Source organism: Dipodomys ordii, unplaced genomic scaffold (genome assembly GCF_000151885.1).
Source record: "Dipodomys ordii isolate 6190 unplaced genomic scaffold, Dord_2.0 Scaffold48, whole genome shotgun sequence".
NCBI classification, from domain to species: domain Eukaryota; kingdom Metazoa; phylum Chordata; class Mammalia; order Rodentia; family Heteromyidae; genus Dipodomys; species Dipodomys ordii.
The window spans coordinates 5,526,588-5,552,600 of record NW_012267264.1 but is presented as its reverse complement, the minus strand read 5'-3'; the positions used below and the strand labels follow the sequence as shown (position 1 = coordinate 5,552,600).

General features: G+C 36.4%; 1 protein-coding gene across 1 annotated transcript in view; it reads left to right on the top strand.

Moving 5' to 3' along the window:
- Ptprz1 (protein tyrosine phosphatase, receptor-type, Z polypeptide 1) overlaps positions 1 to 26,013 on the top strand; it is a gene marked incomplete at its 5' end in the record, with an annotated part of 112,976 nt that overhangs the window by 82,954 nt on the left and 4,009 nt on the right. Inside the window, 14 exons of the mRNA XM_013019952.1 lie at positions 1,141 to 1,232; positions 4,577 to 4,662; positions 7,457 to 7,477; positions 7,642 to 7,738; positions 9,577 to 9,659; positions 10,444 to 10,578; positions 11,190 to 11,324; positions 12,261 to 12,424; positions 14,821 to 14,956; positions 16,485 to 16,631; positions 21,553 to 21,646; positions 21,986 to 22,059; positions 23,626 to 23,754; positions 24,849 to 24,995. Coding sequence (XP_012875406.1) covers positions 1,141 to 1,232; positions 4,577 to 4,662; positions 7,457 to 7,477; positions 7,642 to 7,738; positions 9,577 to 9,659; positions 10,444 to 10,578; positions 11,190 to 11,324; positions 12,261 to 12,424; positions 14,821 to 14,956; positions 16,485 to 16,631; positions 21,553 to 21,646; positions 21,986 to 22,059; positions 23,626 to 23,754; positions 24,849 to 24,995 — 1,540 coding nt within the window. The remainder of the gene's footprint in view (positions 1 to 1,140; positions 1,233 to 4,576; positions 4,663 to 7,456; positions 7,478 to 7,641; positions 7,739 to 9,576; positions 9,660 to 10,443; positions 10,579 to 11,189; positions 11,325 to 12,260; positions 12,425 to 14,820; positions 14,957 to 16,484; positions 16,632 to 21,552; positions 21,647 to 21,985; positions 22,060 to 23,625; positions 23,755 to 24,848; positions 24,996 to 26,013) is intronic.

The window sequence follows — 26,013 nt, the reverse complement described above, 5'->3', positions numbered from 1 at the left end:
TCAAGGGAGTAAGAGAGAATTGGTTGGGCTGGAGCCTGCTGGATAAAGAGTCATAAGGGATGGAGTCACAGAAACTGGAGGGGGCTAAGTCATGAAAGATCTTAAATCTCTTGCTACAATAATGGAAAAGCACTGCAGTGGCAGTGGGAAGCCATTCAATAATTCTATCCAAGGAAAAAATCTCAAATGGAAAAATATCCAGAAGAATAAATATTATGTTACTAGGAAGAATAACTTATTAGGATAAATAACTTATAAGTCAGTTGGATGAATAACTTGAAGCAAGTGAGATTGGCATTTTCACTCTGGTATTTTTGCTTAAACTTAACCACTTTAAATAAATTAAACATCTCACATCAAAGAGGGTCATTAACAGTTTTAATTATCCAGATTTCTTAAATGAAGGAGGCATGTATTACTTTATAGCAGCAGTTGGTTCTTTGCTCTTCTCAATAGTTTGTATTGTACACTTACCAGATGTTACTCTTATTATCAGAATGAAAAATAGATTCAGGTGCCACTGTAGGTCATAATTGTCACTGGTTCCAAATATATTCATTTTTAAAATGCCCATCAACAGTGCTGGCATCTGTTGGAAATAAAATCAACCCTGGCATTGTCTGTTCATTATCTTCACACATAAGTTCTGTCACTGCCGCATTATCATGTAATAGAGAGCTTTCCTCAACGCGATGCTACCACTGTAGCTATCATGGAGTCATTCAACTTCTACATAGTCATAGCTTCTTGCCTTTACTAGTAGCTGATTATGCCATTAAAAGCCACAGTCACTGTGTGAGGGAGCTGTGGCTATCCTTTTCAACTGTGGTACTGTAAAAGGAGGCAAGACACTTTGGCATATAGTACTAGAGGAAAGCATCTCACTGAGGAGGGAGGTGTGGTACCACTGTCTGATGGCTGATTGCTGTTCTGCATCTGGTTCATAACAGTGAGCTAAACATACGGACCATAACATTCTTTAGTATCTCGTGTTTTGTCAAAATTGATGTAGACCACTCTTCTGGGGATACGGTCACTTTTGTTTTAATCTGGCTATTTCCCTCATAATTTTTGAAAAGCTCATATATCATCTTAGTATCTATGCAATGAGTAATTCAAGTTGCTTCCTTTTCATTCCAGAAAATGCTTCCAGACAGCACATTTTTATTTAGAGGATAATACGTCCCCTCGAGTAATATCTACACCACCAACACCTGTCTTTCCAATTTCAGGTAATGGTTTAACATGTGACCAAGAGTATCTAGTAATGTACAATGCAGAAGGTTTGTTTTATCGTTAATGGTGAATACTGCTATACTATTAATTAGAAAAATCTTTGTGTTTTGTAATGTTTATTTCATAATGTTTTAGGTACCTGGATTTATAGCCCATTCTTACTCATTTTAAACATTTCTAAGCATACAGAAGACAGGGAAAAATCTGTAATTGTTCACTTATAATATGTTAAAAGCAAACAGTTATAGAAAGAAATAACATTTTAAATTAGTGCTGGCTTCCACTTATTTCCATTACTAGAACAGAACCCTAAGCAACACAAGTCAGAACAAATCAATGCAACACATGTGGATAGGGAGAAGTAACAAAACTAAAATTAAAACTTAGCTTCTTTTTTAATTCTTTTATTTATGGTTAACTAAAGTAGGAATAAGGTATAAAATGGTGGTGAGAGTGATGTACCAAAAAAATTAACATACACACAAATTATGTTTGTTTGCATAAATATTTACATGGAACAGTTGGGTCTCTGGGAAACTACTGGATACTTTATCGGCATTTTACTAGGCAACAATAATGAATAATTAGAGTCATTCTGATTGAGCATTGACCCTAGAATTCTCTGTATAAATTATTATTGACTATACCTATTTGCCATTTTATGACATCTCAGAATTAAAAAAAGGAATCAGAAGTTATCCAAAAATTGTAAACTGTGGAAAAAATACTGGAGGATAGAGAATGAGATAAGGCTTTGGGAGTCATCAAACAAGTAAACTGGGAGGAGTCTCTCTTTTTTAACTGTTTGATGTGATAAAAAAATTACCACAGGAGTCTCATATTCTACATTATATTATCTTCTAAAATATTTCATGGCCAAAAATACAAAAAAACCCTTTCTTCATATTTTATGTATACTCATATATTATACATTTATGTTATACCAAGTTGATAACTTTTTAAACAATTTTATGCTTTATAAATCCATGAATTTGTTTTTTGCTATTTTTCTTCTTTCATCAACTCCAAGTCTTTGACAACCACTGTCATAATGTCTTCTAGTTTACATTAAAATGCCATATACTGGGCTAGAGGCATAGCTCAAGTGGTGAATCACCTGCCTGATATTGGGAGTTCAAACCCCAGGATTGCCAAAAGTAAATAAATAACATAAATGCATTGTACATTTATTTTAGTAAAGTCTGATTTTTATTAATGTTTTTGGAAGTTGAGATTGATAGCTTTCAATTATCAGTTAAATTTTGCTTTCTTTGCAAACATCTCTTTTATATATGCCATCAACCTAGGAATGCAAATCAACTCTTAATATTAGCCAAGTATTGACAGAGCTTATTATGAACAATTCATAGGGTCTATAACTTAAAATCAGGTCCTTGTTCTGAAAGTCCAGAATCCCTCTTTATAAGAAGAGTTGTCCAGAGCCTCTCCTTCCACTCATTCCACTCTCAAAGATGCACTTTTTATCACCTGAAAATGTACCTTGCTTGGAAAAATCAGAAAATAGTCTCACTTACTTGCAGACCAATTAACACAAAGGAATTACTAAAATACCAACAGTGGCTAAAAACTTACCTGCTTGTGAAAAGCTGGCTGTGCAGGATGGTATCAATACTTTTGAAGGACATGTATTAGAACTAATGATTTATTTGTGACATATAAGTGCTGTTTTCATAAGTATATATAAATATATAAGTATATATGACTAAATATATAAATATATATTTCTTAAAAATATATAAATAGGCAATGTTTTTCTGTGAGTGTGAAGGTAGAATTATACCTTTTTCTACTGTTTCTTAAGGTTGACTAGCTAATTCAATTTTAGTATTCAGGTCCACTCACCTAAGAGAGAACAGATGGATTCTAATTTTTTTCAATCAACAAATTTCTTAGTAACTGAAGCTTAAAATTCTTAGATGGCCTAAATGCTGAACATCTGTTGATGTAAATAACTGTGTCTAGTGAAATGTGCTTGATGTTTCCTTGTCAGAGAAAACACTTGTGAAATTGCATACTGTAAACTAGTTTTATGTTTAATTTCAGAAAGTCTTTCCAGGAAAAGAAAAAGGGAAAAAATTACTGGACTAGTTAAAATAAATAGTTTACTCACAATTGGTCAACAGATCTCATGACTCTGTTTATATAGCATATTTTCATGTTAGAATTTTTGAAATTTTATAGATGAAGAGGTCCCAAAGGTTTGTTGACATCATTCTTAGTGAACATTCTGCATATAAATATTTTTCCACTATTTATAGAGAAAAGGAAAAACAGTATTTTCAAATGTAAACATCTGACTACTTCACTGTAAGACATAAAGTCTGTACAATTGTATAAAGTCAAAATTACATGGCAGCAAAATTAATAGACTATTTCGGCATGTCTTTTTCCTGAGAATTTACATGCCATCTCTGTTCATGTTAAACACAATTGTTCATGGTGAAGGAGGATGCATGAGTAAGAAATGAGATTTTGGTTGTATCTATAAATTAACACTGAAAATAAATTATTTTCTCACTGGGATGGAGAACCATTGTTTTGTTGGTAGTCATTTGGCTATTGATAACATTGTTTACGGTCATAAACATTAAATTCTGCTTTGAAAAAAAAAGTTCTAGATTTATCACATTTCAAATCATGCTTGTGGCTGTTTTGGCAAGGCCAGCCCAAATGATTTTTATAGCCTGCAGGCTGACATTACCATCCCTACTTATACAGAAAAGAGATTCTTTTTTTTTTATTATTGTGAAAATACTGTACAGAGGGGTTACAATTACATGGGCAAAATAATGAGTACATTTCTTATCAAGCATTGTAGTCTCCTTCTTTGTTTCCCTTTCCCATCCCTTCCCATCCTCCCCCCCGCCTCCCCGACAGGGAAATGAACCCTAAGATATGTATTCAAATGTTTTTTTTTCTTTCATGCGGTTGTTTCTAACACATTTATAAGATTATTTCTTTGTTGCTTTGTATGCCCCTCCCCCACGGTATAACCCCTGCTTTCACTGTATTTGATGTCGGTATAATTTGTGGAGGGGAAGGGGAAAACAAATCGTTTAAATAGTGATACAGGTGGACCCATTGCAACAATGAGATATACAAGTCATTATGTCAGAAAAGAGATTCTTTATCAAATCAGATTTATAAAATGTAGGATGGGACTGATAACAAATACACAAAAAAACTGGCCATTGTTGCTTAACAATTGGATGCTGATATTTAGTTGGCATAAGAACAGTACTTGAATTTTGACCTCTGCTTGTAAAGGAAAGACATTTATTTCTATTATTTTTTCTAACGCCACTTTTTATTCACTTAGATGATATTGGATCAATACCAATAAAACACTTTCCAAAGCATGTTGCAGACTTACATGCAAGTAATGGGTTTACTGAAGAATTTGAGGTATGATTTCAATATGTATGTTTTAAATAATGTAGCCAGTTATAAGTGGAAGAGATTCAGTAATAAGCCATTTCTTGATTTAAAGACAAAAGTACTTTCTTTCTAGGGAAAATATTAGTTATGTAATATATGTCTAGATGATTGTGTTACAGTTACTGTATTAATTTAGAAAATTGTTTTTCTAATTTTCTAGCCCAAAGTGAATTTGTACAAGTAGAAGAACCAAAAATAAAAATGTTAATTCTTTCCCCTTAAGTGCAAATATCCTGTCCTTTAAAAAAAATGAAATGTAACACTGACCTGATAACACTTGTCATTTTCTAAAATAAATAAGTTGTACTAAACCACTAAACTTCATGATTTTCAGCTAAACTCCTTAATTGTAAGTATGACACTGATGTAAACACAAAAGAATTTAAGTAACTTTTTAGGCAAAAAAAATCACATCCTCTTGTCAAAAAAACTGCATTTCTAAGGAACATTTGAACTTTCTTAACCGGGGAGATAGCTTTTAGTGGTATTAAATACTCTATTGAATACTCTTAGAAGGGGTAGAGAAATTTACTGCAAATTTATCATAGCCAACCAAATGAATGAAGAGAATGGATGGGGGAGAATGTAGGCAAAATTCAATGGATTTCCAACAAAATTAAGAAACCTGATAGAAGGAGTGAGTTGGGAAGGATGGGTGAGAATGTTGAAAGGTCATTGATCAATAGGCATTGTACTCATAAACTACTTTGCTGAATGGTAACTTGTAGGTACTACTTAAGAATAAATAAAATACTGAAAAATAATAGCTAGGGTCAAGAGCCCAAAATTAGCAATAACAATCATGGGGGTGGGGGTGGGAGGGGGAAGCTACCATTTCTGAGCACAGCTAACATGTCATTAACTAAGTGCCTTTATAGCCAACCTTCTCTTAATTCTAGGAGCTCTTTGCTATTATTTCTATTTATATGATCAATGAAATTAAAATTCAAACAAATTAATTAACAACTGATATACAGAAGAGTTGCAACTCAAAGTCATTGCTGAAATTTTAAATCTCCTGCCCTTTCTCCATTATTCTTCTTATCAGCCAATTGTCAGACAACCCTTCGGCCACCTGTCTAGAAAGCATCACACTGTAGCAATGCTTTGTTGTTGTTGTTGCTGCTGCTGCTGCTGCTGCTGCTGTTTCTCTCTCTCTCCATCTCTCTCTGATTCCAAATAATCTGCAGACTTTGTGATCAGGATCAGACTCTGATCTTGATCTCAGGGCACAGGGGCCACTTTCTGCTGATCTGTATTCCTCATGGCGCCCAGCAATCACTTTCCAGCTGACACATCAATCAAAACATGGGTAGGGAAAGGAACCCCCATAGATTAGGAAGCTTTAAGACATCAAAAGGGATAAATATGAATTGTGATGTAATATGAAGATTCATATATTTAAAATATTAGAGTCTTTTATCATAATCTAGAGATGACAGGGGTGTAGTGTTGTCTCATACTGATGTCAGTGAGAGTTTAAATTTATATACGATGTTAATTGGTAGAAAAGTCTCAGGTTCACATCCAGCAAAACTGTGGTCACAGTAGGAATAATGCATCAATGACAAACATTAGTTCCTAAATGCAAAAGAAAGAAAGATCCAAGTAGTAATTTTTTAAAAAGAAAATTATAATCAAATTGGTGTCAGCATGTACCTATAGGCTGATCACTGTTTTCACAACTGCAAAGTCATTTTGAATATTATAAGTCTGCAGTGGGGCTGAGATGGGGGCTCAGTGGTAGAGTGCTTGCCTCACATGCATGAGTTCAGACCCCACGACCAAAAAAAAAAAAAGTCTGCAATAATGAAATTAATGAAAAAAAACCTCTCATTTTTAATCGAAGGTTTTTTTCTTACTTCCATTTTCCTTCAACTTATAGTCTGATTTAAGAAAACTATCATTAATTTAATAATTAGCTTAATCACTAATGAGTCTACATCTTTTAAGTGGTTCAATATATAAATTTTAATTGTTCAGAATGACTTATTGCAAAGGAGCCTTAAAAGTTTTAATGACTCTGATTCATATTTAGGTTATATTTTTTTCTCAGGAGGCATAAAACTTTCATTATTTTAACACTAGTTAATTATAAATTTCAAGCTAGTATATTTAGATAGGAAACATCTCTGAAAATCACCTGAATTCATTTTATTAGAAGTTCACAGAGATAATTTTTATGCATCCACTGAAATTTAAATAAGAGAGCTCGATTAATTAGCTATATAGAAAATAAGGCTAAATTTTGTTTCAAAATGACATTGTACATATGATTTCAAAACCTTCAGGAAAATGTTAATGCATTTACCAAGTTAAATTTGTTTCAAGCCATCTAATAAAGAAGACTATTTACTCTTTAAAATAATTTCAAAAATAAAGAGCCAGAAACAGTATCACTGATCCATAGTTTATATTTTACAAATAAAATCTCACTGTGTATTAGCAAAAGCAATTATTGCAACAAAATTGAGTTGTAAATACTTAATTCTCATCTGTTTAAAAATTCATCATATTATATTCATGTCCCCTTTTTAAAGTGTTGTTTTCTTCTTTTACATAATTTTAGGTCCTAGGTTGTTAGACATTTCAATGTGCATGCAGCTGTTTGAAACATTGTTTTGTTAGTATGTGACAATTGTATTTATTGCATGATCATAGTTTTCCATTGTAAACCTAATATGAACGCTTTTTTTTCTCATTTGTCGTGTGCTGTGGAATTTGATTTCTTTACTTTTTTGGCATTCATTCCCCTCATTAGACACTGAAAGAGTTTTACCAGGTAAGGCATTATTTCACTGCATTTTCTTTTAGCCAAGAACTAGTTGTAACATGTAAAAAAATAATTTTGATAGACTTTTTTGTTTTATCCTCCTTATTATATTTTAAGACACTTGGTTTGAAATAATATGTATTAAAAGGGGACCAATACAATTTTTTTTACAGGAAGTACAGAGCTGTACTGTTGACTTAGGTATCACAGCCGACAGCTCAAACCACCCAGATAACAAGCATAAGAACCGATACGTCAATATTGTTGCCTGTAAGTTTATCCTTTACTCAACCTACTCCAGTTTCACTGATATTTTATTACCTTAAAGTAGTTACACAAAAGCCTACAATTCAACATGTCATTTTGTAAGTATAATGCATCTCAATCCATGTCACCTTTCCAAACTCCGATTTCAATCCCATCCTCTCTTTAGCTGTGATGAGCTATCCACCATTTCTTTTTTTTTCTTAATATATATTTTTTATTGTAAGATAATATACAGAGAGGTTACAGTTACATGAGCAAGGTAATGAGTCCATTTCCTATCAAGCATTGTTACTCCTTTTCTTGTAGTTTCTATCATTATTTCTGTTCCATGGTCCTATTTTCATAAAATGGTTACTTAGTTCTATGTCAGTTTACTGACCAAATAAAAATGTTTTTAAACGTCTTTTTTCCCTTCCTATGTCAACTTACTTCTCCCTTTCTTAGCGTTTCTCCTGGAGTCTTGTAAAGGATTTATTCAAGTCTCTCTTTCTATTCCTTCTCCCTTTTGTTTTCTTAGCTGTTCTCTTCTTCCTCAACGAAAACTATGTGGCTTCTCACTAGTGTGATTGTGTTTGCAAATTTTCTATGAAATCATCGTATTTTTCATCTTCTTACAGCACTTCATGTCTACACTTGTTTTCTTGTTATTGTTTAATATTTCCCTACATCTCTCAAAATCTATCTTCATGCTCCTCTCCTTCATCCATAAAAAGTATCCATGCCCTTCCCCTTGTATTCAATGTAACCTAGCTTCACATGACCACATGTTCCCAGAAAGGCTGTCTAAATTCTGGATCTATTCTATTCAAAAAGCCTGCAGAATGGCACTCTTCTTCTTTATTTTTAATTATCCTATTCTCTTCAAGAGATGAAGTAAAGCAACACCAGAAGTTCTAAATATGTTAGAATCGAAATTTAAAAATAGGTCAGCCTAGCATTCAGGCCTACCTTCCAATTGTTATGAGTCTGTTTCTTTGTAAGTACCTGGTACCAATGTGCCATGTAATTATCAGAAATCTTTTAATGTATCAGAATACATTAAGAGACTTATTCCTGTGGCTTGACATGAGTTGGTGTGGATTCATTTCCTCATCCTTGGAAAGAAGGAAGGAAGGATGTTTCCTTCTAGTAACCCCTTTCTCATTATATATCTTCTGCAAGTAAATATTGTTTCTGTAAAACAGAAGCTAATCTTAAAATCCTTATTTCTAGTTTGATTGACATTGCCAAATCCACCTATGGACATCTGTCCTTTGTGTCTCTTTATGAGGGTTTTTCTTCGGGACATTTCCCTTTTAAGAGCTGTTTGTCGTAACTCTTCACAGAAATTCATAAGGGTCCTCCTTCTGCCATGTCTTCTTCCTCCAGCAGCCTCCTGTGCAGACCATGTGTGTTTTCATTCTTCTGTACCCTTTGGGGGCTCCCATCACTTTTCTTTCTTGTTGAATGGCTCTTTACTCTTCACAGCCTTTAGTATCATTTTAAAAACCCAGACAAGTTGTCAACTTCAGATTCCAAACTCTGAAAACTTTTGTGGATATCTCACACCAAGGCACTTTCTGTCATCATATTCCCCCATAGAACTACAACTTAATACCTGGATGTGATTTTCTAGGTATATGACCTTCATCTAATCTTAAATACTGTATTGGAAAATTTCTGAAGAGCAGAAATTTTTGCTCTTTATCTTTATTACTTTGATCATCATGATAGCCTTTTCAAGTGAGTGATTTTGTGTTGATTTTAAGTGCATGAAATATATGATTATACAGATACAGATGACCTTTATCAAGAAGAGAAATAGTCTATATCTTAGTAAAACATACTTTTTTTTATTCTAGATGATCATAGCAGGGTTAAGCTTGCCCAACTTGCTGAAAAGGATGGAAAACTGACTGATTACATCAATGCCAATTATGTTGATGTAAGCATGTTTCATTTGAATGTTTATGGACACTTTATCAGATCCTAAATTTATTCTGTTATGAGGCTGTATATGTACCTGTGTGATATGAAACACAAATCAGCAGCAAATAATGTTTAAGACAGCTATGATGTGAATGCTACATGCAAATGACTTTATCTTTATAAATCAGGTTTATTATGAATAGTTACCTCATGTTTTCACATAAAGTAATACATATGCCAAAATGAATGTAGGCCTTGGTGGTGTGGCTGGTTTTGAATAAGACATCTGCCACGGGGAACAGTGGGACCTTGAAAATCACTAGACGGCTCAGAGCTTCAGTATCCTCATCTCCAAATAGGGAGTATGCACCTAGCTGGAGGATTAGGTTAGTGTTTGTAAAGCATCTCATCCAACAATGAGTGCTCAGTAAGTGAAAGCTATTAATGCTCAGCCCTGCCTAGTGCCATCAAGGAAAGAGGACACAGCTCTAGACGTTTCTTTCCTACTGTAGATAAAGAGTCCACTGCTTGAAATTAAGGGCCCGACTTACAGCATTAGTAAATGGAAAAAACTCAGAGAACTATGTGTCTACTATATATTCTATTTTTTTAAATTACCGTTAAGGAAGAATTGTTTTCTTTGTGAGTTTTATCAATTTTCTTCAGCTTTGCAAGTTTATTTTTATAGCTTTCTGTCATAGAAGCAAGGGGGTGCTGACATTGAAATTTTAAAAATAATGCATTTTAAGTATTGGTATTTAATGAAGATAATAAGAAGTATTTGCTATTTGCTTCTGCAGGGCTACAACAGACCAAAGGCTTACATAGCTGCCCAGGGTCCCCTGAAATCCACAGCTGAAGACTTCTGGAGAATGATTTGGGAGCATAATGTGGAAGTTATAGTCATGATAACCAACCTTGTGGAGAAAGGAAGGGTATGTGGGACTTCTGTGATGTCAAATGTCCAACAGCCTTAGTTAGATTTTCTTTCAATTGGTTTCAATACAGCCATCATTAGAGAGCAGGGAAAGTTGTGAACTGTAATCAGGACTTCTTATACTAAGTATGAGAGCTACAGGGAAACTCCGAGTATTGTAGGTCAAATAGTTCTACCAGGAACCAAACTATGTGCTTCTTCTTTAGTACATTCATCACACTTTGGAAAAGTAGAGGAACCCATTGAAAAACAATGAAGAATGAAATGCATTTTAATTCCTGAGACCTGGATTTAGGTGCTGGCTCTGTAGCTACTTGGAGCATTTCGTCTCATTTTCCTTGTATGAAAGAGGGAAGCTAGGACTAGACCATCTCAAGGTTCTTTGGGTTATGCTTTTATTTGTGCTCTCTTTTTCAACTAACTTGCAGCCACCTAGAAAGGAGAGATAATATTCAGAAGTGTGAGAGTCCATTCCAGTCACTGTTTCAGATTTCAGGGATAACTTTTGTATTGAGCATCTTAAATATGGAACTATCATGGATTTCAGGGATAACTTTTGTATCGAGTATTTTAAATATGGAACTAACACCTTTGTTTTCTTTCTTGCAGAGAAAATGTGACCAGTACTGGCCTACCGATGGTAGTGAAGAGTATGGGAACTTTCTAGTCAGTCAGAAGAGTGTTCAAGTGCTTGCCTATTATACTGTGAGAAATTTTACCCTCAGAAATACAAAGTTCAAAAAGGTGAGCCGACCAATGATGGATATATCCAATCAACAGGTTAATGGATAAACAAAGTATAATATATATACTATGTAGTATATATACTATATTACTGTGTAGCTTTAGCTTTTTAAAAGAATGAGAAATCCTGTCAGCATTAGAAGAGAAAAAGGAAAAATACGATAGATAGAAAGATCAATGGAATGGTGGATAGTTTGGGCTTTTTTATTAATGATTGACTCACAAGATTTGAGAGATTAGCATGTCTGAATTCTGTAAGACATACTGACACCCTGAAATTTAGGTGAGAATTGAGGGTACAGTCAAAAATCCAAATTCATCATGATAGCAGGCCAAAAACTTCACACAAGAGGGCTGGGAAGGTAGCTCAGTGGTAGAGCGCTTGCCTTGCATGCATGAGGCCCTGGGTTCAATTCCTCAGCACCACATAAGCAGAAAAAAAAAGCCGGAAGTGGCACTGTGGCTCAAGTGGTAGAGCACTAGCCTTGAGCTGAAGAGCTGAGGGACAGCACCCAGGCACAGAGTTCAGGCCCCATGACCGGACCCAAAAAAAAAATTCACTCAAGAATTGTTTTTGTGCTGCATTCTTGAGGAGAATTCCTTCTTCTAGAAGACTCAGTCTTGCTCTTACAGCCTCACCTAATTGGATAAGCACCATACACCTGATGGAAAACAATTTGCTTTCTTCAAAGCCTACTGATTCAAACATTATCCACAGCTTTTAAGAAAATATCCTCACTACATCTGATACGTTTAGCATTTGAACAAACAAATGGCCACCATGACTTAGCCAGGTGGGCACATAAAATTGACACTGTGTTTTTGTTTGTTTTATTAGGCAACATCAAGGTATGGATGCTGAACAGATGCGTTAGAGCTGTGTGAAAGTGTGTGTATGTGTGTTACTGTGATGATAAGCTGTTTAAACTCTTCCAGGGCTCCCAGAAAGGAAGACCCAGTGGGCGTGTGGTCATACAGTATCACTACACCCAGTGGCCTGACATGGGAGTGCCAGAGTACTCACTGCCAGTGCTGACCTTCGTGAGAAAAGCGGCCCACGCCAAGCGCCACGCTGTGGGGCCTGTCGTCGTTCACTGCAGGTGCGTTTCAGAGATGTGCTGCTAAACTTACAGAACTGCTGATGTGAACAAAAATGGAAATCAATGGAACAACATTTGGCCAAATGGAAATGATTTATAAGATGGGCGGGGGGAGAGTGTCAAATTGCATGTCTGTTTTCATAAATATTGATCACTAGCAAATGAGAATGGTAAAGCAGGATTTTCTTTGATTGTGGAATATTTCAGAGCAGCAGGTGTTGTTATGATGCTGATTATTCTGGTTGATTCCTGAATTGGATTTCAACATATTAATTGTGTAAAGCAGGTGGAACATGGGTGTTCCTAAAGATTTATTACAACATGTAATGCCATGGAGTAAAAATGATTGAGACACAGCCTTGTTCCTAGGAGTTGCTCAGTTGTAGAGTTATTCTGTTATGCCAGGTTTATTTTAGATAAACCAAAGCACATATATTGGGAGGAATTTGACAGCATAACTTGAACTTGTTTTTAAACATTGTAGGGCTAAAATTTCTTTTTTTGTTTCCTACATTCTTTCTACTGTATTACTGTATTGACTGTGTTATCAATTCAATTTTACTCAAGAATTATAATTTTCAAGAATGGCTTGAAAAATAGTAATAATGGTATTAGAGAGCAAGAGAAAAATACAGCAAATGTTTTATCTAATATTTTTGTTTAAATGACAACAGTTCATATTCACTTTATGCCAAGTTTTATGACCCCCCCAATATCAAGTTCATTTCTATTTGCATGCCTTTTGTCAAAGCAGAACTTGTATTTGTTTTTTTAATCAATAAGTTTTTTTATTGTGAAAATATCGTACAGAGGAATTACAATTACATGAGCAAGGTAATGAGTACATTTCTTATCAAGCATTGTTGCCTCCCCTTTTGCTTTTCCTTACCATCCCTGCCCTCCCATCTCTCCCCCCACCGCCCCCCCACTCCCTCCAAAGTTGTAAAGTTCGTTTTTCTACATAACGTCTTGTACATCTCATTGTTTCAATGGATCCACCTGCCCCTCAGTAGATGAATGGATCAAGAAAATGTGGTATATATACACAATGGAATTCTATGCCTCCATCAGAAAGAATGACATTGCCCATTTCTCAGACCTTGTATTTGTACAGAAGCAAGTGTTTCTTTTAATATCCAGCTCATCTGATACATTCTAATTACCTCAGGGAGTTTCTCTCAAAAATTTGAGAGACTCATCTTGAGATTTTGTTTGTCATCTGTTAGCCTAATAAACTGAAGAAAACCAGAAGATGCCAAAGACATAAAAGATAGCTGTGAAGGTCAGGAATTATTTGTTAGCAAATGGAGAAAACTGGGCTATTGTGCAGAGCAGGTGCTAATTTCCCCCTGTAGTACTTCCTTCTTGTCAGACATTTGAAAAGAATCCCTGTGTATGAATTCTGTCCCTGGAACAGAGGCTTTGAAGATGTCAGCAGATAATGGCCCTTTAGAAATGACTGAAGTTCGGTTTTATTCCTCCCAGTCTCGCTGAAGTTGTATTTTCAAGTGAAAGCACTATCAAATTCTTCTTCCCATTAATGTGCAAACCTTTACTAACATATCTGGTAATACAGACCTAGAAACCTCCCCTTTTCCTAACTTTGTGAGACTGATGTATCCCTTTCCCTTGGATTAAGTGTCTTTTTTGCTATGACCCAATATATTTTCAGCATATAATAAATATAATTGTTGAAATGTTTAAAAATCTTGCACAGATTTGTTTTGTAATTTGGCCTAAAGCAAAAAAAAAGATGATCATTTTATTTTTCCTCTTTAGTATAAAGAATGGCAGTAATCAACTTAAAAGAATTTTTAACTTTTATGTTTCTGAGAGAAAACCAACTCAGTCAGGAAGTACTATGCTTTTCATATGTTATTGAGTTATAGTTTCCAAGATTTAGTGTCATATGTTTTTGTCTGTGCTGCTTAGTAATACTTTTCTGAGTTTTGTTTTCTTGGCTTTGTCTGTTTTTGTTTGTTTAATCATGTGAATAGTGTGGTTTGATACCATAAATGCAGAAGAATGCCCATCTATGCTATTTCCTGAAGACAACTATACAGAATTAACATCACTTCTTCCACAAATATTTGCCAAGATGCATCAATGAAGCCACTTCAAGATGGAGTTTTGTTTCTGTTTGTTTGTTTGTTTGTTTTATAGAACTACTTTCATGAATCAACATGAAATTAGACAGGAAAAATTTGTTACTTAAAGCATTTTGCTTAAGAACTAAATTATTTGCAATTTTAGATAGCTAAATCTATAATTGTATGGTTCATTGACTTAGTGACTTATTTTATTATCATGGCAGCCAATAGTGACCTATTTCCAAATTTATTGTGCAATTGACATTCACTGAAGTCTCTCTTCCCTCTCTCTCTCTCTCTGCTCAGCGCTGGTGTTGGAAGAACAGGCACTTATATTGTGCTAGACAGTATGTTGCAACAAATTCAACATGAAGGAACTGTCAACATATTTGGCTTCTTAAAGCATATTCGGTCACAAAGAAATTATTTGGTGCAAACTGAGGTATTATTTTTTAAGTGTGTCTTTATGGATCTGAGCTATGGAATTATGTTAGTCTCCTAGGATACCCATACTACAAACTGGGTTGTTTTAAATGACAAACTTATTTTCTCACAACTAGTTCTGGGGTCTTAAGTCTCAAAACAAGGAATTGGTAGGGCTGTGCTTCTTTACACGCTTGTAGGAGTGGTTATCTTCTTGACTTTTCCAGCACTTTGGAGCTCCATGCTTTCTTTGGCTCTGAAGCATCACCCTAGTCTCTGCTTCATTTGTCATGTCTTTCTTTCCTCCGTTTCCAAATTTCTCACTTCTTGTCAGTACACTCGTCACTACCTTGTGCCAATTGGCCTCTTGTCAGCTAGGTCTTTCCTGTTAGTAGGGTCTGACACAAAGAACCTACTCACAACCAAGACTATACAGAAGGTACTGGGGCATAAGAGTTACAACATATTTTTTAGGGATCCACAATTCAACCTGTAACAATGAGTAGCTGAACATACGGCATGCAAGGGTCAGCAAAAATGTGTCTGTTTGTGACCAGATGAAGGATTTTTTTCCGAATGTCACTAATGACAGTCAGGGAACAGTCAGCACACATCCTTGCTAGCAAAAATCTCAAGTGGTGCCTACAGAGAGCAGAACAATGGATTTGGACGTTTTTATTTACAAAGCATGAATTATACTCAAATTTTTTAGCCTTCTATAGTTTTATCACACACAGTCTGCATTTCTTTTTCTTTTTCTTGTTTCTGAACTCTGGGCCTGGGTGCTGGCCCTCAGCTCTTCAGCTCAAGGGTAGTGCTCTACCACTTGAGCCATAGCACCACTTCTGGCTTTTTCTGCTTATGTGGTGCTGAGGAATCGAACCCAGGGCCTCATGCATGCGAGGCAAGCACTCTACCACTGAGGTACCTTCCTAGCCCCAGAGTCTGCATTTCTGTATTTTATTTCACTATTTAAATAAAAATAAATGGAAATTGAAATCTACAGATGACTGCTTAAACCATCAGAAGCATATAGTCAAGACAACTGAGAAAGCAAATGAAACCAAACTTCCATCAAGGAAATAATTTCCTAGTCAGATAAGACCATATGTGAAATATATAAGAATTATGAAAACTTAAAACTAGATTAAAATGAGCTCAATTATACATGACAAGCTAGCAGAAGAGTTTGCAAAGCCAGAAGGGTACATCCATCAGAATTCTGGGGTCAGGGAAGTCCTCATGAGAAAGACAGAAGAGTCACCTTTGATGAGAAAGCAAAGGATATTGCTTTGTCTCTGCAAATCTTCCTGCCTCCTATCCAAGGAGCCATTATAGGATACATAAAGAAAAGAGAAATGAGGTTCTTTCTTCTTTTGGCTGTCTCCTTTCATCTGTCTAACTCCTTACCAGGCCTACTAATTATTCTTTTGTGGATTCTCCCATCAACAATTTGGTTAAGCAACTTTGTGTCTGTCAACAGAAGGTTCTAATTTTGTAGCTAGATATGCATAAGGAGTTTGGTTCCTATTGTGTTGCTTCAACAGGAACAATACGTCTTCATCCATGATACACTGGTTGAAGCCATCCTCAGTAAAGAAACGGAGGTGCCAGACAATCATATTCATGCCTATGTTAATGCACTCCTCATCCCAGCACCAACAGGCAAAACAAAGCTGGAGAAGCAATTCCAGGTGAGTTCCCATGAGTGCCTCTTGGATGTCACTGCAGAATTGAATGGCATTGTGCGTTCTTGTTTGATTCAACAAGGCCACGCAGGTGGGCTGAGAGCATTGTTGAAATAATGGCTTTGTATTTGAACCACCCTTGTTCTCCCTAGGAGGTTACAGTGCCACACAGTAACTTTTAAGGAGAAATTTCATTCTGAGTGGTAAGAGGAAAAGTTCTCAGAAACCCTACACTAACTTTTATAAATGCAGTCTTGGTCTGGATAAAGAGGGCACAGAGCATAACAGGATGAACAGACAGAACTTACAAACTGCTTAAGTGCTCTTTTTGCTTTGGAAAAAACCAGACCACTTCAATATGAGTGTTGTGGCTTAGGCTGTTCCTGCGTCTCTTTGAAAAAGTCTGTGTCTCACTTGAAACCCTTAGACTAGAGTAGGCCACCTTGGAACAATAGTTTCTTCAACTCTAGTGTCTCCCACTCACCTGTCTGGGTGCCATAAACCAAAGAGGGGGGTGTGCTTTGTTGGAAACTGTGTCTCCTGCAAAACTCATTCTCTGACTTTTAGAAATCAACAATTAAATCACCAAGCAAGTCTAAGGAGATCAATGATTAAGAACAGAGAATTTAGAGACTCCTATATCGTAGAAACGATCTCAGTTAACTGCTTGAACTTGAAAAACCTTCAGAACTTTATAATTTTTCTGTAATAAGTCATTCATTAAGAATTATGCCTCAGCTGGGTGCCGGTGGTTCATGCCTATAATTCCTAGCTTTTCAGGAGGCTGAGATCTGAGGATCACAGTTCAAACCCCAGCCTGAGCAGGAAAGTCCATGAGACTCATCTCCAATTAACTACCAAAAACATTGAAAGGGCACTGTGGCTCAAAGTGGTAAAACACTGGCCTTGAACACAAAAGCTCAGGGACAGTGCTCAGGCCCTGAGTTCAAATCCTAGAACTGGCACACATACACACACACATACACGCATACTCACACACACACCCATAAATGGAGAGTGGGGAGGAAGAAGAAGAGGAAGGAACCTTGAGATTGCACTGTTTTTACACATTCTTTTCCCTGGTCTACAAATCATAAACTGTTACCTTCCATGAATCCTCCTGGGCCCTGTACTGTCTCCTATCTACCTTTCCTGCCCTTGAGGAAGCATAAGAAAGACTGGAGTGAATGCTGAACTGAGAGAGCATCCACAGGAGGACGCTCTTGATCAGCTAGACCTATGTGAATCATGATAAAATGTGTTTTGGAAGACAAGGGTGCAGTTTGGATTCCAGGAATATTTTAGTAAAGAATTGAAAGTCATTAATGTTTGGATGGCTTTTATGTCGATGAAAAGCCAACATACAAACCTAATATTAAAGTTATATTACTAATTCTGAACAAGATTTTAATTCAAATATGACTTCCCCACACCAAAATGCATAAAAGAATCTATATGAATTAACTTGAATAATCCGGGATTAACATGGAAATGTAAGGTGAGAATCCAATTAAAAAGAGAAACATTTGACTCTCTTCCCTGGTCGCAGCATAAGCAAGGTAATGTATGTAGCTATGTGGACAGTCCCAGGAAAAAAAAAATTTATCCAAATTGATCCACAGGAAAAAAAATCTTTGAAACAAATGGCTTGTCTGTTTATTCCTCAAATACTTACCAGGTACTTATTAGATTCCAGAGTTCTGTACTTGGTGCTAAAATATAACTATGTAGTTAAAAAAAACCTTAGCCAGTGTTAGGCCTTGAGTTCAAATCCCAGTTTCAAAGAGAGAGACAAATAGACATACAAACAGGCAGAGACAGAAACAGACACAGAGAGCACACCTAGATGCTACTATCATAATACTTGCAGTCTACTGGGAGATAAATGTAGGAAAACAGACAAATGCAAGCATTGTGAAAAATGTCATTACAGAGGCAAATTAAGTTACCCTTAAGCACAATTAAGGATGTGATTTAGAGGAAAGCTGTCAAACAGACTAACAAATTGATCATAGAACTTGATGATTGATTTATAGGACACTGAAGTGCAGAGAGCAAAAGAGACAAGTATAATTGCTATGATTCTGGCATGAGTCACTGGAAAGTGAGAATATCATTTATTGTGATTGAGAATCAAGGAAGACAACATGTATTCTTGAGGAATGTAGTTGTGGGGAAAGAAATGTTGAGCTTATTTCTAAACCTATATAATTTCAAGGTATTGAGGAGATAGATTAGCTAGGTTTTTATAACTATGACCAAATTCTTGATGTAGCCTGCTTTATAAAGATGATAGATTTATTGTGACTGGTGATTCTGGAGGTGTCAGGTACAGAAAGCCACATTTGGTAATGGCCTTCTTACTTCCAAAGTCTCAGGATGCTGAAAGCATCAAATGCCAAGGAATGGGGAATGTGTGTGTATGTTTGTATGCACATGCACATGCACATATATGTTTGTGATGAGTATGCATGTGTAGTCTATTCTTTTCCCTTCTTTTTTAACGGTACCAATTATGAGGTTCCACATGAATAGCTTTATTAAATCTAAATAATTCAATCAACTAAATTTACATCCTCTTGACATTGCATACTAAGGATTAAGTTTCATCATTACAAAATGTCTTGTGAGGAAGGTAATACCTTCAAGCCACGTCAAACCATAGTAAGGGGTATCCCAGTAAGCTTGTATAGTGGGTGATTGAATACTGCTTCTGAACAGAGAGAGAGAGAAGATCAAAGTAAAAAGTAAGTAATCAGCTTGGAGATGATTGGAGCCTTGGTTGTGATGTTCATTAAAACTGAGCTGTTTAAGAAGACTTCGGAAAGGTTATTTAAGAGAAAATGTAATTAGCCAATGAATGGAAAGCCCATGAAAAAAGGCAACAGAAGGAATAAGAGTACACTAGAGGAGATTTGGGGCCATGAGAGATAAGAAAATCCAATAGAAATAATAGTTCAAAGATGAGAGATACAAATAACAAGTCCTTATGGAGGAGACAATTTTATTAGGCCATACAAAAACTGACAAAGTGTGCACAACCTACTTCAGAGAAATGTAGCTCTGAAGCCAGATTGCAGGAAGTTGAAAGGGGGATTTGAGAAAGTGAGAATAATTACATAACTCTTTTACAAAAACTGACTCTGAAGAGAATGATAAAGATAGCTATACTGAAACTTTGAGTTAGAGGGCAAGGGATGATTTAGCTTTTCTTATTTTGAGTTTCACCACTTATATTTTAATGAAAAATATGAGTTTCTGTTGAAGCTAAAGGGTAGGAGAGAATTGAAGAGGGCAAAGATCCTGAGTAGGTGTGAAACAGCAGGATTCAGAACACAGGAAAAGATTCAGTGATAAAATGCATAAAAACTCAAGTATAATGTGGCAGAATGATGGTATCATCACAAATGTTTGGTGTCCAAGGCCAGAGGCTGAGAGGGTTCTCTGTTATCTCAGCGAATCACGAGAAAAGAATAGAAGAAGGAAGCGTTAGAGAGAAAAGATTGGAAAGCAGGAGAAATACAGAGAGAGGTTCATGTATTCTACATGTATTGTATAGATTAAAATGTTAGGGAAGGGGAGATTTTTTTTCAAGTGTTAGACATTATACTAACCATATTCTCCAAAATCATCCTCAATAAATTATGTGTATATGAGTCTGTATAAATATATATGCACATGTGCATGTGTATATTGTCTATTTCATGTGTATGTCTATTTTGTGTACAGATATGAAATAGACAATAAAACCCACAAAACTCTGTTTAAAAGGAAGGAAAAGAGAGAGAATATTGATATATGAAATAAATATGATCAAAGTATTTTATGTACATTGTAAATATGACAGAAAAATCCCTTTGTAAAATTAATTTATGCCAATAAATTTATTTTAAAAGCAAATGTTCTTACAATATAAGGAAGAAAATATCCACAAATAAGTGAGAAGAAAATAACAAGAATACTATTATAATTTAGGTATATAGTCTACACTCAAGAAGTAGAAAACCCAACTCTTCCAACAGCCATTAGATAAGTAAAATCAGTTGGCCAAAGTATAACTTCAAAGTATAACCCGATGACAAAATATTTAATGTAGATTTTTGTCAAATTTTTAAGAAACAAAAACTCCCAAGCTTTAATATTAAAAAATGAAAGTATAAAATTCAACTCTTCTCTTAGACAAATAAAATTGATACCAAATCAGTGCAAGAAAAGCATAAGATTTATTGGGCAACCTAAATAACTTCCTATTACAAATATCAGCAACTCAAGCCTAGCAATGTACATTTTAATATCTTGAGCAAGTAGAGCTTGGTGGATTTATTCCAAGAATTAGATACAGCATTAGAGATGCAGGCAGGTTTAGGTATAAAAATTATCAGGTGATGGTGACTTATGCCCGTTATTCTAGCTACTCAGGAGGCTGAAATCTAAGGATTATGGTTCAAAGCTAGTCCAAGCATTAAAGTCCCTGAGACTTTTATCTCTAAAAAAGCCAAAAGTGGAGTAGGGCTCAAGTGGTAGACTAACAGCTATCCTTAAACAAAAGAAATGCAAGGACTTGAGAACAGTACCCAGGCCCTGAAGCATATTTAAGTATATTAAGATATTAAGCTAGGCACCAATGGCTCATGATTGGAAATCACCCCCAGTAGGAAAGCCCATGAGACTCATATCTCCAGTTAACCACCAAAAAGCCAGAAGTAGAGCTGTGTCTCAAGTGGTAGAGTGCTAGCTTTGAGCTAAAAATCTTAGGGACAATGTTCAGGCTCTGAGTTCAAATCCCAGAATTGGAAAACAACAACACACACACAAAGATTTAAAGTACCTTATACTGGTTGAAATATGGGGTGCATGATGGGTTGTATCTAGGTATTTGAATGACTAAATGAAAAAACCTGTACTCTCCCTTGACTCTCTTGCTCAGCTTCTAAGTCAGTCAAACATACAGCAGACTGATTATTGTACAGCCCTGAAACAGTGCAACAGGGAGAAGAACAGAACTTCCTCCATCATCCCTGGTGAGTTACATTGAATTTCAAAACCCAAACTGTCTCGCAATAAGAAGCCTTGTATATCATCTGAGAATACTTATATTCCTTGGATCAAATGCTCTATGCTCTCATCATTATATATTGTATCTATGTTTACTGTTCTAATTATACCCAATATGTGACTATTAACATCGATTGATCAACTCTTGGGTTGATTGATCAACTCTGAGCCGCACAACATACTTTAACTTTAGCTGAACGGTTGAAGACTGAATTTTAGAAATGCAGCTCTTTGTTGTATTTGGGGGTTGCGGAGTGGTAAGGTGCTATTATCGTGATTGTTCATACTGATGTTCTGTGTTCCAGTGGAAAGATCGAGGGTGGGCATTTCATCCCTGAGTGGAGAGGGCACTGACTACATCAATGCCTCCTATATCATGGTAAGTCAGACACACCCGGCGGGGGGGGGGGCTGCCTGCCAGCTTACGCTCCCAGAATCCACACAAGATTGGACAGCAGAAATAACGGTGTCATCGTCAGTACCACTGATGGTGTCATAATTGCAGGCCACAGCAGTGGAATGCCAGTATTCTTCAATGATTTTATGTGTGCTGGACTTAAACACACACACACACACACACACACATGACAAATGAGATGCAGAACTCCAAACTCTCTATTCAGGGTTAATGAGGAGATACAAAATTTGCCCACCTAAGAGGCTTCATTTCACTCACTAAAGCAAGGTTCTTGCCTGGGCAGGCCCAGTTCCAGAAAACTCCAACATCACCAACATCCATGCACTGGGTCCATTTGAGGGCCTGGATTTCTAAGGGTACAATACACCCCTTTTGCATTTATGTCTTCTATTCAAGAGATGAGTGCTTCCGTGGCTGATTTTTACTCTTTAGTGCAAGCTCAGGACAGTCAGTCACATGCCTTTTTTTCAAATAAAGGGTCCTAATTCCCACTCCCAAACCTCTATTTATCCAGTAGAAAATGACCTCAGGCTATTCATGCAGACAACCAGAAAATGTGTTGTGGTGACATCATAATGCCTGCCACATTTCCAGTGAGCCCTTGAGGGATATGCATGGGATCTAAAAGACCCCAGATCAGGAGCTAGCAAAGCCAGGGTTTTAATAAAGAAAAGTTTGGAAATTATAACATAAGCTTCCAGGCATCTGCTGCAAAATCTTCAAGTAACTTCCAAATTCTTATCCTGTGGAGATAACGAAAGCATCCTGTTGTAAATACTTGTGAAATTTAGTATTCTGACATTGGGGCTTGCAGAAAGTGAGAATTATAAACCCTGATGTAGATTTTTCTCTCTAAGTCTAATCTTATAGATGACAGGTAAACATAAGTACAACATTTCTTAAGGTAAACAGCCAGAATACTTATACCTCAGTTAATCCATTCCCATTTCAAAGTCCCACTGACAGGAAGATTGCTTAAGAAACAGAAATGTCTGTTCTTAGCATGTAGGAAGTGCCCAGCAAATACCAGATGTAATCATCATATTATCATCTGTATACAGACTCTACCATTCAGTGGCTCACGCCTGTAATCCTAGCTACTCAGGATTGTGGTTCAAAGCCTGCTCAGGCAGGAAAGCCCATGAGACTCTTATCTCCAATTAACTACCAGAAAACCAGAAGAGATGCTGTGATTTAACTGAGCTGAAGAGGTCAGGGACAGTGCCAGGCCCAGAGTTCAAGTCCCATGATCAAAATAAAAGTCTACTTTGTCTTAGCGTTTGATGGGAATTTTTTTGTTGTAAAGGAGAGGTTACAGCTACATAATAAGAAAATGAGTACAATTCTTGTCGAATATTGTTATCCTCTTCATTTTTTCCTGCTGTCCTTCCCCTGCAACTCCTCTTCCCCAAGCTGTAAAGTTCATTTCCAGTATCATCTTTGAGTATCACTGTTGCATTAGTTCATCCTTTGTCTTGGGTGTGAATTCTTAACATTACAGCAGAACCCTTTTCTTTGGTTTTGTAGGGTTATTACCAGAGCAATGAATTCATCATCACCCAGCATCCACTTCTTCACACCATCAAGGATTTCTGGAGAATGATATGGGACCATAATGCTCAGCTGGTAGTGATGATTCCTGATGGTCAAAACATGGTAAGAATATTAGCTCACTCTCAGTCCTTTCTGGACAGGGAAATTATCTAATCAGAAAAGGTAGAAGTCCAGTGTACAGATAAGCAAAGTGAATTTCATTTTGAACTAATTGATCAAGGTTGTTGGAGTCAGACCCCCTCTAATGTTGGGCTTGGTTTAGTTATATAATCTCTTTGATTTACCATTAAAAATAACAAACATATGAAAGTTGATTAACATCTCCTTAATTGTGTGTAGTTTTCAGGCTGCTCAGAAAAATTAGGGTTTTACCTACAAGTGATATCAGCCCACATGTTTCAATTTATATTTGAACAATAAGGACTGGGTATGGTGGCTCACACCTAAAATCACAACTAATTCTGGAGGTAGAGATCAGAAGGACAGCAGTCCAGGCCATCCTAAGCAAAACATTAGTGAATCCAATCTCAACTATAAAGCTAGGCTTGGTGGTACATGCCTGTCACCCCAGCCATGGAGAAAGCATGTGTAGGAGGATTGCTGTCCAGGCCCAAGAATAACTAGGCAATTTTTTTTAATGTTGGGGGTTGGGAAGGTGGCTCAGTGGTAGAGTGCTTGCCTCACATGCATGAGGCCCTAGGTTTGATTCCTCAGCACTACATAAACAGAAAAAGCCAGAAGTGGTGCTGTGGTTCAAGTGGTAGAGCACTAGCCTTGAGCTGAATTGCTGAGGTACAGCGCCCAGGCCCAGATTTCAGGCCCCATGACTGACCAAAAAAAAAAAAAAAAACTTCAATCTGGGCACTTGTGGTTCATGCTACTCAGGAGGCTGAGATCTAAGGATCAAAGCCAGATTTGGCACAGAAAAGTCTTATCTTCAACGAGCTATGAGAAATAGGAAATGGTGATGTAGCTTAAAGTGGTAGCGCACTAGCCCTAAGCAAAGAACACAGGGACAGCACACAGGCCCAAGTTCCAGCTCCATGACCAACAACAACAACCACCAAAAAAAAAAAAAAAAAAATCAAAGGAAACTGATTGAAAACTTTGTGCCAACCCATTAACTTTATTTCCCAATCTGATTTATGAAATATCTCATGGAAATTTGAATCCTTCTTTATTTTTTTCTTCTCCAGGCAGAAGATGAATTTGTTTACTGGCCAAATAAAGATGAACCTATCAACTGTGACAGCTTTAAGGTTACTCTTATGGCTGAAGAACACAAATGTCTATCTAATGAAGAAAAACTTATAATTCAAGATTTTATCTTAGAAGCTACACAGGTATGGGCATAGTAAGTTCAGTAACAAGCATTTCATCTTACCCACATGAGAACTTATGCTGACTTAAGTATTGTTCTTAGAAATGAAGAGAGAGTATTCTGCTTTCTTAGAAATTGAGAGTCACTATTCACACTGATTTCCACAATCTTACAGAAGCATTAAAAAATAAGCCACTGTTAACTTAAACTGTTCTAGCTCTGATACTTTATGCCTGTAATCCTAGCTACTTGGAATGCTGAAATAGGAAGAATCATGGTTTAAAACCAGCCTGAACGGAAAAGTTTACCAGAGCTGGTGCTGGCATACACACCTGATATCCTAGCAATAATGGGTCCATGTGCATGCCTGAACAGGGAGCAAGAACCTGTTTTGAAAATAACCAGTGCAGAATGGACTGGAGGCATGGTTCAGCAATAGAGTACCTGCTGAACAAGCATAAAACATGAGTTTAAACACAGTCCTGCCAAAACTGAGAGACAGAGACAAGGCAGAGACAGACAGAGAGAGAGAAACCAAAGCAAAGCAAAGCAGAAATCCATCACTTGGTAATCAGCCCACTTATCTTGGGCTGATTACTGAAGGCCCTTGGTTCATCCAAGGACAGCTTTCCCTTTCTTATCTAAAATTGTAAGATACCCTTACCTACTACATTATTTTCTAAGTATTTTATAGTTCTACCTGAAATTGATTCTTTCTGTTATATTATATGGGAGATAAGTCCAGTTTCATAATTTCCTTGTGATAGTAATCGTTGCAACATCATTTATTTTTTTTATTTTTATTTTATTTGTGAACATACTGTACAGAGGGGTTACAATTACATGGGCAGGATAATGCGTACATTTCTTACCAAGCATTGCAGCCTCCTCCTTTGTTTACCCTTCACATCCCTTCCCAGCCTCCCCCTTCCCCCCCCAGTCCCAATCCTTTCCCCCCCCCCACCGCCCCCCCCACACCGACGTTGTAAAGCTCGTTTTGGACATGACAACTTGAACTTCTCATTGTTGCAACAGGTCAA